The following is a 19,858-nucleotide window of genomic DNA, read 5'->3' on the forward strand; positions in this document are numbered from 1 at the left end:
CATTACTAAGCCAACTCCTGCCTGTTAGTAGCTTGTCCACAGCATTCTGTACCAACAGCAGCTTCTGAGTGTTTTCAAAGGCAATCTCATTTATGGTTCACAGAAGTAGTCTAACCACTAGGTAATGAGGGCACGAGTCGCTGTCATCAGGGTACTCTGGTCCGAGTAGATCTGCAAGCGGCACACACTAAATTTGGGCAAGGGCCCCCTGGCCGTGCTTCTACCTGCTGCTAGAGCCAGGTGCTTTGAAGTCCAGGTGGATCCCCAAGCTGCGGACCTGCCCTTTTAGCCAGAATGTGATCCTGCCCAGAGCCAGCTTTGGAACCGAGATCAAACCATGTCAATCATCTACGACAGCAACTTGCAGAGATTCGATTTCAGCACGTTTTGACTCATCCAGACTCTCACAGCCTTCGGACACTGGATCAGACCATCCAAGCGCTGACACAGGTCGTCAACAGAGTGAACAGTGCTGTTTCTGTCCCACGCTCAGGCCTGAATCCAGACCAGAAGGGATCCAGATAATCCAATGATCACTTCCCAAATCCAGGTGCAGATACACTACCTAGTGCACTTAAGCCATCAAAATTCTCAGTCAGGAGAAACCAATATCCCAAGAAAGAAAAGGATGTACATCTACGAGAGCTTATTAGTAATGTATTAGTAATGTATTAGTAATTCTTATTAGTAACATACCCCAAAATAACCAATTTGGGGGGAATAGAGGAAAGAAAAAAAAAACACAAGATATGACTCTCCATATCTTAAAAAACCCTAACCTTCTTTTTATTAGGAGCACGGAGTATCTCAATTGGCTTCTGATACTGATACTCAGCTGCTGGATTCTGAATAAATCCAGCATTAAATTGGGTGGTATTGATTTTTTTTTTCTAATATTCATGTTATGGGTAGAACACAAAAATGATCTAAATTGAAACTTAAGAAATTGCTGTCAGAGTAATAACAGTACGCTTACTAAATAATACTTTTAAATTTTAGCCTACAAAACCGTTCCGTGCAAAACCCTCTCAATTAAAAATTATTCCATCTCTTTTATTACATTCATATAGTTGAAAATTGTCCTCTTCTATGCAAACTTTATATTCAAAGGAGGTTTTTAAAGGCTAATAAAACTGTTTTTATTGCCAAGATTACCTAAGAAGAGGTAGAGACGGAAATGGTGGTGAAAAAGGAGGAGGAGGAGGAGGAGGAGGAGGTTGAAGAGAGAACAAGAACCTTTCATGTTATATGCTCATACAGGGTTCTGGTCAGACAAAACAATCTGAAATACTCACACGCACATTTGTTCGCAGAATTGTGCCAAACCGTCACTGCGTTTCTTTGCCGGTTCAGGAACGCCTCTTCAGCTCTGCTTTCTGTTTTCTGCAGAGCGGAGCCATGAGGACTTGTTTGCTCTGTTATGACTGATAAGCCTGCGTGCAGAAGGTGAACACACATTTCAACGACCCAAGCAGTGTTACCCAGTCAAGTTTCTGAAGGCTGCTGGAATGCTACGTTAGAAACCACACAACAGTTCACTGTGTTTAGCCAAACACAGATTTACACAAAAGAAAGATTTACATCAAGAACATTCACTCTTCTCCAACAAATGAAAGCATTAAACATACAGCTTCAGATCTGTTTAAAAACTGTTTGTTTGAAGGAACAATCGTTTAGCATATATACATACATAGCTTTAACATCCAAAACATTTCTTATTTATTCCTTTATTTATTTAAATTTGTATAGCTCCCATCTCACATGGTAACTCTGTGTGGCATACATAATAATAATAATCACAATATATGAAAGACCCTTAAAACAACCAATTTAAATTAAAAAATAAAAACAAGTAAAAAAACAAGTAAAAACCGAAATGGCGGCAAAACACACAGAGAGTGCATTACATTAACTGTCTGACAGCCACCTAACAGGCTCTACTCCGTCATGGGATCCTCAAGCTAACTGAAAGAAAAACGATGTTTTAAGGGCCTTCTGGAAGGCCAACAGGATTGGGGCCACCTCCCCTCTGGGGGAATGATGTTCCACAGGGCGGGGGCCACGGCAGAAATGGCTCTTCTCCTGGGCCCCGCCCAATGAGGCTCCCTGGCCAACAGAACCCACAACATGCCTCTCCTCCTCTAATTGTGTTATAATCCTTTCTACAACACCAAGGATAAAATACGATCCCCATACTGGACATGAGGATGAAACTGAGAATAGGTTTGAGTAAGATAATCACGTCCAGTTATATCACAAAACTATATGATTTATAGCTTAGTTTCTGTGCTTCAATTCTAGCTATACAGTAGAAAATATAAAATCCAGCAGCGTAGATCTTGTTTGTTGGGGAGAGATCTATAATAGCCACCCCCAAGATGAACTGGTGCCCCTCCAAACCCATGTGAGGAGGCAGAACCAGGTTTTTAGGTTCTTCCGGAAGTCTGGGAGTGAAGGGGCTTGCCTCAGCTCCAGGGACAGAATGTTCCAGAGGGCAGGTGCCACTGCAGAGAAGGCCCATCTCCCGGACCCCGCCAGGTGGAATTCCTTTACCGGCGGGGTTCATAGCATGCCCTCTCTGCTTGACAGGGTGGGGCAGGTTGAAGTTATGGGGATGAGGCAGTCCCTCAGGTAACCTGGCCCCATGCCATGTAGGGCTTTAAGGGTGATAACCAACACCTTGACTTGGACCTGGAAGCAAACTGGTACCCAGTGCAGCTCATGCAGCAGTGGTGTCACACGTGCCGATCTTGGGGCACCAAGAACTGCTCACGCGGCCACATTCTGGACCGGTTGAAGCTTCTGGATACTCTTCAAGGGTAGCCCCATGTAGAGCGCATTGCAATAGTCATTATTGAAAATGGCTAGAATGTTTTCAAGTGTATAAAATAGCATTCTGTACTATTTATAATTAAGAATTAATTATGGCAAACTGTTAATAGTTTACTATAATTCCCCATTGGATAGGATTCAATGTCTATGAGCAGAAGGGGAAAGGAAATGTATTCTCCTGTCCCATGCTTCTTGCAGCCCCACCTTCACCCCAAATGACAGGGGTCTGTGCTAAAGGGAATGGGGTATACAGCTCATTGAACTGAGAGGGAAGGATGGTGTTGTAAAAAAATAAGAAGCATCTTTTGTAAGTAGTTCCTTCACAGAACATGCTTCCATGCAATTATCCATTACAGTATGCTCTCCTTTCACTTTAGATGTTTGGCTTCTCCTTGGAGAATTTTCTGAGGGCACGGAGGAAAGATGTAGCAAAAATATATTCCACCCAGCCTATTCTGCTGATGGATCTTGGATATTATCCCATGTTAAACGGCCTAAGGCTAAAATGTTGTTCAGTTGACACAACAAACATGGCTTATGTTTAATAATGAATGTGCCTGACCTTAACAATCTCCTCTTCCATACAGCTCCTCAACGGCCATTGCTAGCTCATTTTAAGATTCTGTGAGCCTCTTCCTACAGCCCTAGTTTGTGTAACAATTACTGTGCCATTTGCCTGTAGCTTCTACCTGCTGTGAACCAAAGGAACAAAACTAAAACAAGCTACGGGTTATTTTATGTTTGTCTCTCTGATTAGTGAAGGCAGCAAAGGCAGTGAACACACTATACTTCAAAGAGCAACAGCCATTGGAGAGGACTGTGGGTGGAGGGCAGAAACCAGCTGACCTGATCAGATATACATTCACAGCTATCAATGCCTAGTGCTACAGAAAAAGCTAAAGGTTACAACAGTTCTAGTATCTATTCAAAAATATTTTCAGCTAAACAGATATAATTATATCTGGTCTTGCAAAAGCCACTTACAAAGCAGCTTAAAAAATCTATTCTTAATCTGAGTCTATAGCTGAAAGCATCTTTGCGGAACAAAAATATAAAACTGCAAACATGCTGTTGTATAGGAAAGTATAATGAACTATGGGGCTCATTTATACAGATTACAGGAAGTTAAAAAAATGATAGTCATACAAGTGTATTAAAATATATACATCCTTGAATAATATTTCTGTTAGATAAGTATATATAGACTTGTAACTGGTTACTGCTATGACATATTATACTTTTTTCTTTTTGTTGCACTTCTTCCACTGTTTTGTAAAGCACTTGTTATGTCTTTTTCCTCTCTAAGACAATGTATGTATCTCCATCAGTATTATCATTGTGTTTTGTGTTTTGTTTTTTCTTTTTATTTATTTATTTATTCGAAGTTCTATCGCTGCCCATCTCCCCCAAAAAGGGGGACTCTGGGTGGTTTACAACAAAATCAGCAATTAAAACCACAAAAGATATAAATTACAATAAAAACAACAATATAAATAGTGAATAAAACAGATATAAAATCCAAGTAGTGAAGATCTCATTCATTGGGGAGGGCTCTACAGCGCCAGCCACCCCCAGGAAGAACTATTGCCCTTCCCACCCCAGGTGAGGTGGCAGAACCAGGTCTTCAAATTCTTCTAGAAGGCCCAGAGCGAAGGGGCCTGCCTCACCTCCGGGGGCAGAATGTTCCAGAGGGCGGGCGCCACTGCAGAGAAGGCCCGCCTCCTGGACCCCGCCAAGTGGAATTCCTTTACCGATGGGATCCGTAGCATGCCCTCTCTCCATGACTGGGTGGGACAGGTCAATGTTATGGGGATGAGACATAACATCCCTTTTATTAAAAAGCAATGAATAAATAAATAAGTCTGCAAAAATGCCTGCAAGTCTATTCTAAGTACCTAAACAAATGAAAAAGAAGAATACTCAAGTTAAAAGGTGACTTGAGCAGTGCAGGGTAACAGCACTCTTCAGATTTCTTGTTTCAAGACAATACATCTCATTTGTATTTTTTAAGCAGCATTTCCTGAGACAAATGGATTTTTTCTGCAAGTTGGAGTTTTTTTTTTAAATTTAAATATTCAACTTACAAGTTGATTCATGTATTTTAAAACCATTATTTAAGGTGGTGTCTGAAATAAGCATGGTTAATTTGCTTAGTCTTCCAGCAGTGACTTGAACACAGCTCAAGTTTTACTACAAATGTTTATCACTAAAAATATTTAGTACTAAAATGTTTAAAAATTTCTGTCTGTTTAATGACTTCAGCTCACTCAGAATCCACGTATCCTTTCAAAGGAAGGAATTGGAGAAAAAGATGAATAATCCAAACTTTTGTACATCTCTACTTTTCTTATAATGGACGTTTGATGAATATTTCAGTAACAACTGAGAAATGGGGATCATACAAACAGTGTTATATTTACAAACTGGACTTAATGTATCTACTCTCCATATCAGAGTAATGCAAATTAAAAAAAATTCAGCTCAAAAAGTCTTTCTTCTGACAATAGGTTCATTAGAGACAATCCATCAAGAATTCAATGACATTTATATATTTTCACTGTCATAGCAATGATATAGAGTAAAAACAGGATCACAATACCTCGTTTTTTCCTTGCTTCCTTAATTTCTTCACACATTTTATTGAATTCTGGGTCCAGCTCAGCAGCAATGATAGCATGTGCAGTATCCTTCAGAGTACAGGCTCTGTGTCTAATAATTTTATCTACAAAATGAATATATTACAACTTTATAGTATCATAACTCACCACAAAGACATTTCTGTTGATTTTTAAATTTATAATAATTTTTGCCCCAGGGGTGCCCAGAGAATGGTATAAATACAGAAAAAAGTGATAAATTCACATCAAACTGCAATTAACAGTGATTAAATAAATCATATTCCCAGCAGGAGTCAAATAGCAAGCATAATGTAAATAAAAATACAATCAAGGTTTTTTCCCCAAACAAGTATCTGGAAATCTGGAGAGAAGAACCATTTCAAAGGCAGAAGAAGCTGTTGAAAACAAAAGATGAGCAAGACATGTCACTGACTGCAAACCCAAAGCTAAAAATGAGGGATGCCTCTGAAGATTAGCCTGAAGATCAGTTGCTGCTTGGGACTGATGGCAGGTCTGGTGAACTTAATCTTGTTACTCTTTGCCTGTTATATCATGTCTTCCTCTCCCCTTATGTCTGTCTTCTCCCTCCTCTTTCTCTTTTTTCCCCTTCCCATGGCATCTACCCATTCCACTCACCCCATCCCTAGCCTTCCTTTCTTCTATTTGTCTATTTCCTCTGAAAGGATGTTGTGGGTGTATTTGTTGATAGTGTGTTTCTATGTGCGAGACACTTTTGTGAGGAAAACCAAATGGCATATGCAGATAGAATCAATTAATTTAATAAACAGGTACCAATTAATTTTAATTAGTATTTTTTGTCCTGCTTTAAAGTATTGCTTTAAATATGCATGTATGTGTTCTACACATATATTTATTGAGCAGGCGATCTCCAAGATTGGTTTCTGCTGGGTTTTTGCAGCTCTGCTTTGAAAAAACGAAGTTGAACATTGCACAGAATTTTTGTCTATTTTTTCTTAACTACTTTTCCTTAGAGATGGAAGGTCAACTTCCTTTCAGGTAATATTTATTATGCAAACCGATGAACAGAGCTAATATTTTAATCTGTTAAAAACTTCTTAATTACTTAAGGATAATTTTGCTTGGTGGGTTCAATCTTCTGAAACAGGCCCGCACAACTTGTACCCTGACCTGGATAGTCTATCCAGCAACTGGACAGATTTTTTACACTTGCTATCTGAAACTGCATAAATGAGTTTTCTGAAACACTTGCAGGCCACAAAAACTGCTTACAGAATATATACATTCCAAATGCATTGTGTGGGATTAATCTTCATAGTGACTTCTGTACTCTAGTACTCTCCCACTTTTTTCAAGGTGTGCATATATACACATATGCATCTATATCTGTGCACTTGTTTGTATAAATACATAGTTTATTAGTTCTCATTTTCTTTCCCCCTACAGCTATTAATAAAAATCTATTCTCTTATTGTGTCCAATTCACAATTTGGAAATAATATCATTTACTTAAAAAATAGCAGGATTTTAATATTACTGTTCTATAATTTAGGCAGTAATGTTAGTTAAAATATAGTTGGGTTTACATCATTTTGGTAGATTTGACAGGTACATAATTTGAACACAGTGTCTATTACGTAACCAAGCCCCTCTTTAAAATGGTTATAATATCTGGAGTAAATGGATAAAATTACCAATATATTTTCTTCTTATTCAAAACTAAAAGCTCAGTGGGGTAGAGGGGAGTTTTGAATACTATACAAGGAATGGTCTGTCGGTGTATTCACACTACTGAAAGTCGTAGTGGTGGGGGAATGCTGCTGATTCTGCCAAAAAATTGTGGGATGGAGGGGAAAAGTCTTCTCATTTCCCTTTTTTGGGGGGAAGGATCTTGTTAGAATTCTGATTCATTTCTGAAAATGTGAAGACTAGGATCCGGAGATCCCTTGAGCAGAGCTCTATTTGCAGAGTACTGCCATAGGCAGAAGAGGAGATACAATTTTGACCCTTTCCTCTTTCACCCTGCAGGACTTGGGTTCCCTGAAGATCTGATCTGGAGATTATTTGCACCACCATGAAGACAGCACTTTGAATGATCAGACTCTTCCCTTTTCACTGAATTTAACACCTTTCAGTAAACAGAAAAGGACTTCCCATACAGGTTATTATGTGCGGTTTGCAATGTGTGCGTATTTTCAAAATGCACAGGGTCACTCAGGGACATGGTCAGCATTTACTAACACAGAAAGCTTCTGGACAAGCTGAATAATGCCCTGCATTATAGCACTGGCTTTCCCTTCCCCTTAAAGCCATTAAACAACCAGAATTCTTCTCAATAGGATAGGAAAGTCAAAGGGATCTGGACAAAAGGAGAATGCTTAACACAGAGGCCACTAGAGTGCCTGTCTCTGGTGATTCTGGGCATTTATGTGCCCATGAATTTTTTGGAGGCCTTTTTCTGTTCTCTTCTTTGACCAACAATATATAAATGTAATTGTAATTTATCCTGATTGACAGGATAAATTTCCAAGTTTCATTATACATCAAAATAATATATAGCTTCAGAAATTTTTGTTAAAACACAATAAAATTGGATTGGAATAAAAGACACCCTTTTTCCTCAAGTGATTTCACAACCACATCTGAACAATGTTCTCCAGTAATAAAATATTGTTATTTGAGGCCTTATTGCCAAAAGAAGCATTCTGGTTCCTCAAACACCTGAATAACAATTTGCATACCTTGAGCAATAAACTCAATAACTATGCATTCACATGAATTAATTAATGACTTGCATGAATTTCTTCAAACTCTGCCAACCTGTTTGGCACACCAAAAGAAACTTGTTCGATCCCCAAAATTTATTTACTTGAAAACAGTGTCAGTTATTTCACTGGGACATGTTTCAGTATAAACCTACAAAATCTCAGCCTTAAATAATACATGTAACAAATGAAATATGTATAAATAGATTGACTCTCACTGCTAAAATAATACTGTTCTTACTAGGTCTTTGAACAGAAGACCTCCATGTCATATCATGTTTTGAAATCCCATTATCTCTTGGAGCAATTGGACAAATAGAGATGCTGTGAGAAACAAGTCCAACCTGTTACATATGGTTCTTTAAATCACAGGCAGTTAAACTCTGAATGCTGCTGCTGCTGCTGCTGCTGATATACTTTAGTAAATAATCCTAAAGTAGAGACTTCTGGCAAAGCTAACTTTCAAACCATTTGTATTAATGGGAAGCCATTTCCATAGATGTTTAAACTGCTATTGCTTAACAGTTAAATATGCTTTCATTTTTAAGCAAAAGATGAAAAAATATTTTCTTACCACCAGGATCTTTATCAGGATTATATTCCAAAGCATTGCTGCAGATCAGATCTATGTCTATTAGAAAGTCCTTTGCACTTAAATAGTTGTGTTTATCAATTTTACTTATTATTGTAGACAGATCCATTGGCTCTTTGATCACTTCAAGATAATCTGAAACCTGTAGTCAAAAAACATGCAAAATCAGTCGACACAGATTTATCATAACTCTCATATTCAGCAATATATTTACATTTTCAAAATATTTAACTCAAAACACTTGATCCATCAAGGCTAAAACTAGCATTGGTATAATCAGTACATTATACTGCTGTGTTCACTCTGAGATTCATTATTACTCTGACTTTTCAGCAAACTTTAAATATTTGCCTGTAGCAAAGCCAACTTGCTTTGTATAAAAAAGTAATTTTAAACAGGTTATTTTAAATATATCATATGAATAAAAGACTTCAAATATTAAGAAACCCACTCACATACATTTCCACGGTATTTAGAAGACCTTCTTATATTACCAGTTGAAAACAGAAGGAGAACCATTGAAAGAAGAGCCTAAAATAGACTTTACATATTATGGGGCAAGGGAGAATTGGGAGAAAAAGTGGAATTCCTTTCATACTAATCCTGCCAGGCTTTTGCATATTGGCCATCATAGTTACATAGACCAATCCACGTTACTATATACTCCCATTTGGGAATAGGAGAATTAGGTCAACCTTTGTGGATCTCTGCACAAACATCAAACACTGTTGCTCAGTTCTAGTTCCTAATCAGTATAAACATTCCTGAAATATAATGCCTGCTTAGAGCCAAGATGTCCAAAGCATTAATCCAATACATAACTTAAATAACTCTAAAAATATTAGTCAAGAAAAGGAAAAGAAATAATTCCTCATATTCTAAAAGCTCTAGAAAAACCAACTATTTTTTATGGGACTATGCAGATCTTATATGTGAGGCGGCACAGGAATTACAAAAAAGAATATTCATAATTAAAATTATAGTGTGCAGAAGAATTAAAAGGATGTAGAATCTAGACATGACATGCAAGAAACTCAAGCAAAAATGCCAAGCTATAAAACAAACAATACAAGAAATCTGACTTGGGGAAAAATGCCTTCTTGAACCCAATTCATTTATTCAGTCTTGTCAAAAGAAAGTTAAATATTAACAAATCTGGGCCAAATCTTATCCATTGTTTTGAAGAAGAAAATAAAAATTAAATGTGTTGGGAAGACAAATTTGGAATAGTTAATCTTAAACTGTGTCATTGTCACTTTAAATGATCTTGCCCCCTCCCCAACAAAAAACCCAATTCTTGCAAGCGACAGTAACATTCCAGGAATGGATTTTAAAATAGAGAAAAATTTATTATGTTAAGCTGTTTAATTTTTTTCTCTTGGTTATACAATATTGATGGTGAAGGGGTGAAAGGTCCCCTGTGCAAGCACCAAGTTATGTCTGACCCTTTGGGGGGACACTGCTTTCACAATGTTTTCTTGGCAAACTATATCGGGGTGGTTTGCGATTGCCTTCCCCAGTCATCACCTTCCCCAGCAAGCTGGGTCCTCATTTTACCGACCTCGGAAGGATGGAAGGATGAGTCGACCTGAGCCGGCTACCCAAGAATCCAGCTTCCGCTGGGATCAAACTCGGGTTGTGGGGAGAGTTCAATTCCTGAATTCCAATCAGACTTAGCACACACAGCAGTGTACAATGGAAAACCTTAATGGTTCATTCCCATTATGATTCAGGAAACTACTCCACATCTGTTATCAACCCCTTTATGATTACTAATCAAAATAATTTATCCCTTTAGACACACACTGTTGTTTAAAATACCACTTCTTTTCATGACATCAGGCTGAGATTTTGAAACCATTCAAGCAAGAAGGCTGAATGCTTAAAAATACCTCTGATGCTCAGTGCACTGTATGAATGAAATTCTGTCTTCACCCACTGGAGAGAAGGGCAGAATGGCCCAGCAATCCCACTTCCAAAGCATCAAAACTCCTTGATTCCTTCTGAATACTTCTCAAGAACCAGATGGGTTCAAAAACAAAATCTAACACATCTTTTAACCAGGGCACACTAGAGTGAGGCACTCTAATCTCACCCACCGAACTAACAGACATACATTTGCAGATATACATTTGTAAGTAGAGAGCTGGAAAATATAGCTGTGGAATTCTGGAATACTTCTTTTTAAAAAAGAACTCTTTAACAAACTCTACCAATCATTTTTTTTCAACCTATAAGTCTGCTTTTTAGTACAGATCTCTCTCTCTCTCTTTTTTTTTTTTTTGGTAATCCTGCTTCTTGCTCATCTTGGTTTCACCACAGATATTCTCCCCATTGCAACTATCATATTCTGCTTCAAGCAAATTAGTGAATTTTTGTAACTTTAGACAAGGATGCCTCGTAAGAGCACTCAAGTGACCTTAAGAAGCATTTGACGGGAAACAGCTCCCATCATAGATAGGATGATAAAAGGAATATCATCACATAAAAAGAAAAGCATCTAACTGCTAACACAACAACCAGTGCTTGATTTGAGCCAGAATCTCAACATGGGAACCTACCCTGAATCTATGGCACTGACTTAGGAGATATCAAGTAATATTTTAAAACACAGTGCTTTGTGCAAGTGGAAATAATTCATTTATCTCACTGATATCTGTGTTCATAGATTGGGGACTTGGTCTTCAAATACAAGTTAGGCTCCAAGGTGGGTCAAGTTCTGATGTTTCTCAGAAATTAAGAACCAGCCCAGCTATGCACTTGGAAAGTGCAATTTCTTTCGATCAGCCTTTGTCAGTCAGCACCCTCACATGTAGGACGTTATTCCCATGCTGATAGGAATAATAAATTATAACTGAACACACCTGAGAATGTTAGGATGAGAAAGGCTGATTTAAATCATTTAAAAGATACCCCTTAAATGTGATTAGGAGACCTGGGCTGCAAAATTCCCTTTGAGTTTTCTGTATCTCTTTGCTGCCATTTAGTGGTGATCTGGATTGTTGCAGCCCTGATCAAGTAGCCCTTTTCTTGAATAATCAAACCCCATACATGATAGCATAATGGAAATTACATTTTTTTCCTAAGCATATCACACTTTTTATTTCTTGAATTATTTGTGCAAAATTGAGCCTTGAAGTTGACCAAAAAGAGTACAGATGTCACAATCATTTATAAACATAATCTAAATGTGACATCCTATGTATAGAGATGACAGATATAGCAGCTTTGCCTCATAACGATTTTTTTTCTTTTTCTGCACAAAGCCCAGAAAATTTAAAAGTGGCTCAAACATGACTAGCCAATTCAATCCTTTTGTTCACTTGTTATACGATAATTACAGTAATAGTAAGATCAAATAATGCAGTTAGAGCCTTTAACTTTTCAATTCTCTTTTCAGCTAGAAAAAGGTAAAAGGAGAGATTAATGTCCAATTTGTAGAATTTTCTGGATTAGGCAATATAATTCACCAAATTTCTTCCAACACTTCCAATAGCTCAATGTTGTTTCTTCAAGCATCTATTTCTGTGACCAATTAAAATTATTGCTACATTATGGAAGATGCAGCCTGAACAACACAGAGTTCTAGGCTATGTTAGCCAGATGACTATGGCAAGATAGCTGTGGCTTCAAATGTTAATATTATGCCACCATCCCTGAAAATATGCAAAACAGGTTAGATATAGATATTGTCTATGAAAATAACCAAACGGTAGCTTTTGGATTAATTGCTAGTAGGTCAACTTCATTGTTTGCACATTACTGAAACAAGACCTCTTCAATATCCACCGGTTTGCTGAAGATGTTAAAGCGCTTGTCTGTAGCCAGCCTCTTGGTAACATCCCTGAGAAACAACCGCAGCTCTCTCAGTGTGTTTTCTTCCTGGTCTTCCATTCGCTGCTTTTCTGCCTCTGATAGCTGGCGGGTAGGAGGTGGCAATGCAAGAGGAAGCACCTCCATATCAGAAAGAGCTAAAACAGAACTGGAAGTCAGGCAAAGTAGGCTTTTTGATTTATAACTTCCACACACAAAATATCATATCCATAAAACCCAAGAACACTATGCTCCTCATCTCAGTTTTGCACATCAAGGAAGAACCATTGAACTGTACAGCTTTACAGTAAGCAATTGTACCTGTTCAATGAAAGAGGTGTTGACAAAAGGCATGATAGCAGACATTTCATGCTGTTTATATTAATGCATACCAGGCAAATTATGCAGAGTGTTTTTACTTGTTTCTTTAGAACAGAGGTGGAGAATCTGTGCTCCTTCAGATGTTCCGCAAGTTTCCAGCATTCCTTCACCCCTCACAGTGCTGATTGGGGCTATTTGGAATCAGAAATTCAACAACTGGAGGAGCAGAGTTTCCCCAGGCTGCTGTAGATTTATATAGCAGACACATTCATGACTCAATTCCAAAAGGAGTCAGGACCAGGCTTAGGAGCTATATGCCGTGAGATTAGAAATTCCCCTCAAGCATTTTTAAAGGGAACAGGAGGCACACAACTTTTTCAGGCCAATGATTGCACCTGGCTTTTTAAGTGGCACACTAGATACCTCCATAGGAAAAAATGGTAAAGGCCACTGTCCATTTGATTTTCTTCACTATTGAATTTTCCCCCTTTCAGAGCAATTACATGAAACGTTCATGCAGTTCATTTTTCTTGGTTAGTCATTGCCAGTTAAAGTTCGATCACAATACAATACAGTAAGAATTTTGCCCAAATGGGCAACATTCCACACTCATTTATAGTGCCTCATGTTAACTATTTTCTCTGCACCCGCATTCATCCAGCTTGGAAATATTATTCTGAAGTTGTTAACAATCCAATAATTTGACATGACCTGCAATCTTTGACACTTAATTTCTTATGCTCAAGTCTGCAATGTGTATTAGCTGCTGTTTGTGAATAGATCTGGGACTTGAACTTTGTCATTCTCCCCTGCCCTCTGATTCCACCTTGAAGCTAAACTGGGGAATTAGAAAATTACATTTGGACATAAATCCCATGTAGTCAATAGTCAATTCAAGTTATTGATCCAGGCTGAATCTGCCTGGACATGAGCGGTGGAGGACCGGTGGAGAAAAGCCAGGATGAGCCGACTTCCCTAAAGAACGCTGCAGGCCAGCTGGTGCAAAGCTAGTTCTCCCTTTTGTGGTGCACCAGTGTGACAAAGAACTAGCAACTGTCAGCTCCAGAACATCTACCACGTGTAAACACTGTAGACTCCCTGGAAATGTGTGCCATATGCTGAATGAATGAATGAATGAATCTTGAAAGTTATGTTTAAGTATAAAACAGTATGGTTTTCACATGGAAAAGGCATACATTCCGGACTTTCTAAATCATTCATTTACCTGTGTGTTTTCTCCTTGGAGGAGGCATTGATGCCTGATTGAGAACCAGCTCTTGGAAAAATTTGCGCCTGTCTTCTTTGCTAGGTCTTTGAATATAAAAAACCTCTTCATATTGAATTTTAAAGATACACTTCACCTACATGAAAACAGAGGGAATTAGAAGTATTGAAAACATATTCTGGCTATTTCATAATCAATGGCACCATTACATTTAGATGGTTCAGCAATGAGGAAGATCACCATTCCATATGCAGACCATTAAAATGTCCTGCCAATTCATTATCTATGTTGCCAGGAATATTTCAAGTCCCAGTGAGTATACCTGATGCCCTCTATAAATGATGGACTACAATTCTCAGTGGTCCACATCAGTAACACCAGTGGTCAAGAGAATGAAAATTGTAATCCCACACTACTCCTGATTAAATGCTGTGAAAGGACTTTTCCATGGTGTTCATACTGGGAAAAGTAATATCTGGACTCAAATTACTTTCTCAAAATAAGTTGATTTTAACATCTCTTGCCCAGAACAGTGAGTCCCACAAAACATTGAAAATGAACAGCAGAATGCTGGAACCATGTACCACTTGAATATAGGTACAATAATGGGTGAATATTTAAGAGGCTGGTAGCCAAAGAACACTTTAGGCAAATCTAAATAACCACAGAATATTTTCTCTCCCCTCCCCCGCAAACTGCAGACTTATGACGTGTGTTTACTCTCTGCTTATGAACTGGTTATCAGTATAATGGAAAGACTAATATTACTCCTTGTGGTCCATTAAAGCTATATTTAAAACTGAGTTGGCTTTTCATGATAACATGTTTTATAATTGTTCTTCTTATTATTTTTCTGCTTTTTCTTTTTCTTTGTAAATCTTAAAACAAATAACATTTTTTTAAAAATTAAAAAGACAATGCCCTCCCCCCTGTCCTTTCTCCACTACTCTGTGAATGGTCAAAATGACCATTCAAACTTTCCTACCTGCATATGGTATAGCAAAATTAGATAGGCCAACTTGGCTAATAATAACTTATTATTAATTATACTACATTGATTGATGATACTTATGCACAAAGCAAGGTAATATAGAAGAAAAACAATCGTTCATAATGTTTTTCAATTAATGGAAAGCCAGCTATTTCAGAATGAGTGTAATAGAGCAGACATTTCTCCCATTTTAGACCATTTGTAAATATAATTATCATCATCTAGATAAAAATGTGGAGAGCCAGTTTGGTGTAGCGGTTAAGGCACCAGGCTAGAAACTGGGAGACCAGGAGTTGTAGTCCTGCCTTGGGCACAAAGCCAGCTGGGTGACCTTGGGCCAGTCATACCCTCTCAGCCCTAGGAAGGAGGCCATGGCAAACCACTTCTGAAATCTCACCAAGAAAACTGCAGTCAGCACTGACTTGTAGGCACCCCCGCCAAAAGACAAAAATGCCAGCCTCTGATAATTCAAGTTTTTTAAAAAGCCTCTGTCTAATAATGCATATTATCAAACTTCAACTTTCATTTTTAATATATAACAACAGAATTATTAAATTCCCTCAGATATAAAAAGATGCTTGTATACTGGAGTGGAGGTTTCCCTCCCATTTAGAAAAACTGACAAGGTCTTGCATCAACAAATGAGGATGCTTCAGATTTGGTTCACTATTACCTAAGCGGTGGTTGTTCATTTCCCAAGAAATCACCCCATGCTCACCTCTTCAGGCAATTCACTATACATTGTTTCAGAGGTAGAGAGTAGAAATATTGGCGAGAATGATGGTATATCTTGCAGCAAAGTTAGAAAAGTTGCTCTCACAGTTTCACTGACAGCTTCCCACCAATCACCAATATGAGGCATGTAAACTATACTTGGTAGGGTTCTTCTTGCTTCACGAAATATCTAGTTGAGAAGGATACTGACATTAACAAAATATTTAACCAATACTTAGAACTGCAGGCAGAAATAAAGTTATGGAACATTTCAAACGGATGTTTTTAGTAGGATAACCCTCTTTTCACGTGAATATGAGCAATTTTCACAGAAAGTGTATTTATTGTTCCAAGGATAATTTATAGTAAAACTTTGATTTTACAGGCCCCCATTCAGCAGACTTTAGATTTCACTTCCAAACAGTGAAAAAGAACATTGCTTGGTGAACCAATCTAGACTATTTATGTAAATTATGTAATTACTTAAAGTACGTAAATTGAAATAAATTACATACATTCTGCAAATTCAGCTTTATCAAATATTTCACTGTAATAGAACTTCCCCCAGCTGTTCCATTAAACTGTTAAACAAATTCGCTATAGTAAAATCTCAGTCTTGCACAATAAACAATGGCTTTACATATGAACTTTAAACATAATGTGCTTCTGAAGACATAAAAATTAAAATTGCTATTTAAAATTGCTATTATTTTTGAAACATAATTGTTTATTGAAAAACTATTTATAACATACAAATCCTAAATTTTCACTTACGGAGTTAGCAAAGCATAAACTATTACTTCCTCCCGTACTGTCCTTGTTCCTCCATTTCAACAAACGCCACAATGCATTCTCTCCTATTATTTGCCTGAGAGTCTCGCCTCCCCATAAGGTAAATAGAGTGTGGACCAGATGACAGATCTTCTCAGTGGTGGCCCCCCTTCCTTGGAAGACTCTTCCCCGGGAGGTGTGGATCCAACCCTAATTTCTTCTCACAAATAAGTAAAATTCAACTCTGTTTGAATGTGTTTTGGGGTCTTAATCATTTTTGGCATTTTGTTTCTGGAATTTTAATTTTTATTTATGGATTTTTTTTCTTCCTTATATTGTGCTTCCCCTATTATTTTCTGCCCCAAGTCTCTTAGAATTGGGGTGGGATATGAAATAAAATGAAGCATAGTGAAGTACGATACAATAAAAATGAAAGAAACATTCACTCCTCTAAATACCTGGCTTGGGCATAAACCGAGGTCCAAAAGAGAGTAAAACGTATTTTAAAATATGAGAACACCTCTGAACTGATTTTCTGTGCTGTTCTGAAACATATTTGGTGGTTGAATAATTTTGCTAAATCTGTAAAAAAAATGATTTCTGAAATGTCTGCTGCAGCCATTGTTATCCTGCTCAGCCAAGATATATTAATAGCATATCTTAAGCATATTTGCTTAATTCAAGCTTCACAAAGGTCAGCAAGTAGTTCATTCTGTAAGGATTAGAGTCTTAATCTAATTTAATCAGATTCCTTTCCTCCACTCGCTCTTTTCCATATATAATCTGTAGCTGCTTTTCTTCTATGACTGCACGCTGTGTACCCTGTACCACCCAAAAACAGTATAAGCATAAAAAGTTGTCTGACTGCCAAATCCGAGTAAAAATAATCAGCCAAGAAGGTTTGCTCTTAACTAAATTATGCCCATCTCTTTCTGTATCATCCAAAGTCTCCTGTACACAACTCTGATACTTAAACAGCCAACAATACAGTCACAGTTTAAATACAGTTTGTCCTGTAAAGAACTCTTGCTGGTACCTTCCTTATCTGGTCTTATGATGTCTCTTACTCTCACTACATGTTCCTGTTCAACTCAAGATTCATATAATAAACCAAGAATAAAATAACTCCAAAGGCTTGCACTCAGTGGAGGTCGGCTTATACAAACAAAGGAAAGGACAAGGATAGCAACCTCTACAATTTTTCCTTTACCCAGCAGCCTTGAAAGGCCTGGGAGCCTCTCTGAAGCATCCTTACAGATACCATCCAAGACTACAGAGGAAAAAAAAGCTAGCAAAAGTCATCTCCAACCTTTTTCTCCAGCAGGAATATTCCTCAAATGAAAATCAGCTCCAAAACAATCTTGTATATAATCTCAGTCTCATTTTATCACCCTTCAATTTATCAGTCAGAAATACACGGAGGACAGGCTTGGAGATTTACCTACCTGACAGCAAGTAAGCTTTATAAATTCATCAGAAAAATCTTTCTCCCAGCAGCTGGTAACTAGGAAATATTTCTATCTGTACTTTCTCCCATGCAGGCCATGTAAGGGCATGGTCAGCCTTGCCAAAGGGATCAAATACCTCCCCCCCTTTTTAACTTTATGCTTTTATACAAGCAATCTATCACAGAAGGCCCCTTAAGTATTTCTATCAACACTATATATCTGCAAAATGCTGAGCTACTCGGTATTTATATTTTAATGAAGGCCTCAGTACATGTGGAAAATTCAATAGGTACTATATGAATCAAAAACGATATAAATGCAAACTAACCTGTGCACATGATTCTTCAGGTGTTTTGGCACTGACCGAATAAAGTGCTGGCAGATCTAATCTGTGTACAGCAATTTTTTCAAGAGAATGTAATAAAGCTGGAGCAAGGTGTGAAGTCTGACCTGAATCCCTTTCTCCAGAAAGTAGTAATCTTGGCCTGTAAGAGGTGGGCTGGTGGTAAGCTGACCTGCAACAAAAATATTTTGTTCAGATCTACAATGCACTCACCATAACTTCTATATTTTTACTTCATTAATAGGGTGTGAATAGCCTGAATATTCCATAGTATACATTTTCAACATTGTCTAACCATGACTCTTTCATAAGGAGTCAAAGCATTGTGTTTACAATTTACACACAAAGAGGTTAATGTGAACTGTGCTTTACAAGCAATAAGCAAAATGACTAATGTCACATAAAAGACTTGTTCCAGCTGTGCTATACACTTCCTGCCCCAGGCCAATATTACAGTAACAGTAACAACTACTGAGGAATAATCCTGAATTATTTTATACAATTTTATTCGATACCTTATTCTGATTTAAACTGGAAATTCATATAAGCAATGACAAACTGTAATTATCATAATGAACAAAAACAAACTAATTCAGTTCTAACACACATACACAGCAATTTAAATAACCTACATATTTTCTGCTGTAAAACTTTAGGCAGAAAGTTACTTTGAACATTCTTTTTGCTTATGTTATAGGGCTGTGTTAAGCATTAAAAGAGGAGTTTCACAACACTCAACAGAACACAAAAAAATTACATCTCTCTGAATCATTAAAGCAGCCATGTCTCTTGCAAAGTTCTTGTGGGTGCTTTGGAAAATACTCTGGTTATCTCCATTTCACTTGCTTTCTTCCTCATGAAATTTACAATCATGTTCTACCCCTAGAAGAATTTCCCTAGAACATTTCCTTGAAACATCATGAAGTTTCTACAGAATTGAAACTCAAATTAAACTTTATTATAGCTGATATTTATATATTTATATATTTATATTTACTAGAGGAACAGTGATAATCAAAGACTTCAAGTACTACTGATTTTTTTAAACAGTTACAAAATATCACTATCCTCCCTATACTTTGTTGATTTTATCATGTTTGCAATAAAACTATTCTGAATAAAAACATATACATTATGCTTTTCAAAATAAGAAAATTCAGTCCTTGGCCTCCATGGAACCTTCTACACAGGTTGGGGTGCCCTCCACCCCCAAACTGCTTCCATTGATTCCCAAGAAACTGCAGCACTGTTTTTGTTTGTTGGTTTATATTCTGAAAAGAAGCTTGGACCAGGGCCATGTTCCATCTATTGATAGAAAATAGTAATCTATTTTTCACTGGAAGGGAAGAAGACAATTGCTTCCATCTGTTCCCAAGAAAACCTCTGCAGTATTTTTCTCATTAGCCAGAGAATTGGCATTGAAAAAGAGTCTCAGTGCCACAGTGC

The 19,858-nt window shown here is 37.5% G+C and overlaps 1 protein-coding gene across 5 annotated transcripts in view; it reads right to left on the reverse strand.

The window, feature by feature from the left end:
- Positions 1-19,858, reverse strand: part of ATAD2B (ATPase family AAA domain containing 2B) — an 81,065-nt gene that overhangs the window by 10,740 nt on the left and 50,467 nt on the right. For 2 of the 5 annotated variants that reach the window (XM_063315182.1, XM_063315190.1), the window contains exons 18-24: positions 18,398-18,584; positions 15,855-16,040; positions 14,146-14,281; positions 12,576-12,757; positions 8,769-8,928; positions 5,432-5,554; positions 1,296-1,433 (exon numbers count right to left, since the gene is read on the reverse strand). In XM_063315182.1, coding sequence (XP_063171252.1) covers positions 1,296-1,433; positions 5,432-5,554; positions 8,769-8,928; positions 12,576-12,757; positions 14,146-14,281; positions 15,855-16,040; positions 18,398-18,584 — 1,112 coding nt within the window. Of the gene's footprint in view, positions 1-1,295; positions 1,434-5,431; positions 5,555-8,768; positions 8,929-12,560; positions 12,758-14,145; positions 14,282-15,854; positions 16,041-18,397; positions 18,585-19,858 lie in introns of all 5 variants that reach the window. The other 3 variants (XM_063315157.1, XM_063315166.1, XM_063315174.1) reach the window with 2 other exon arrangements.

The sequence above is a fragment of the Candoia aspera genome, chromosome 1 (genome assembly GCF_035149785.1).
Source record: "Candoia aspera isolate rCanAsp1 chromosome 1, rCanAsp1.hap2, whole genome shotgun sequence".
Classification (NCBI taxonomy): domain Eukaryota; kingdom Metazoa; phylum Chordata; class Lepidosauria; order Squamata; family Boidae; genus Candoia; species Candoia aspera.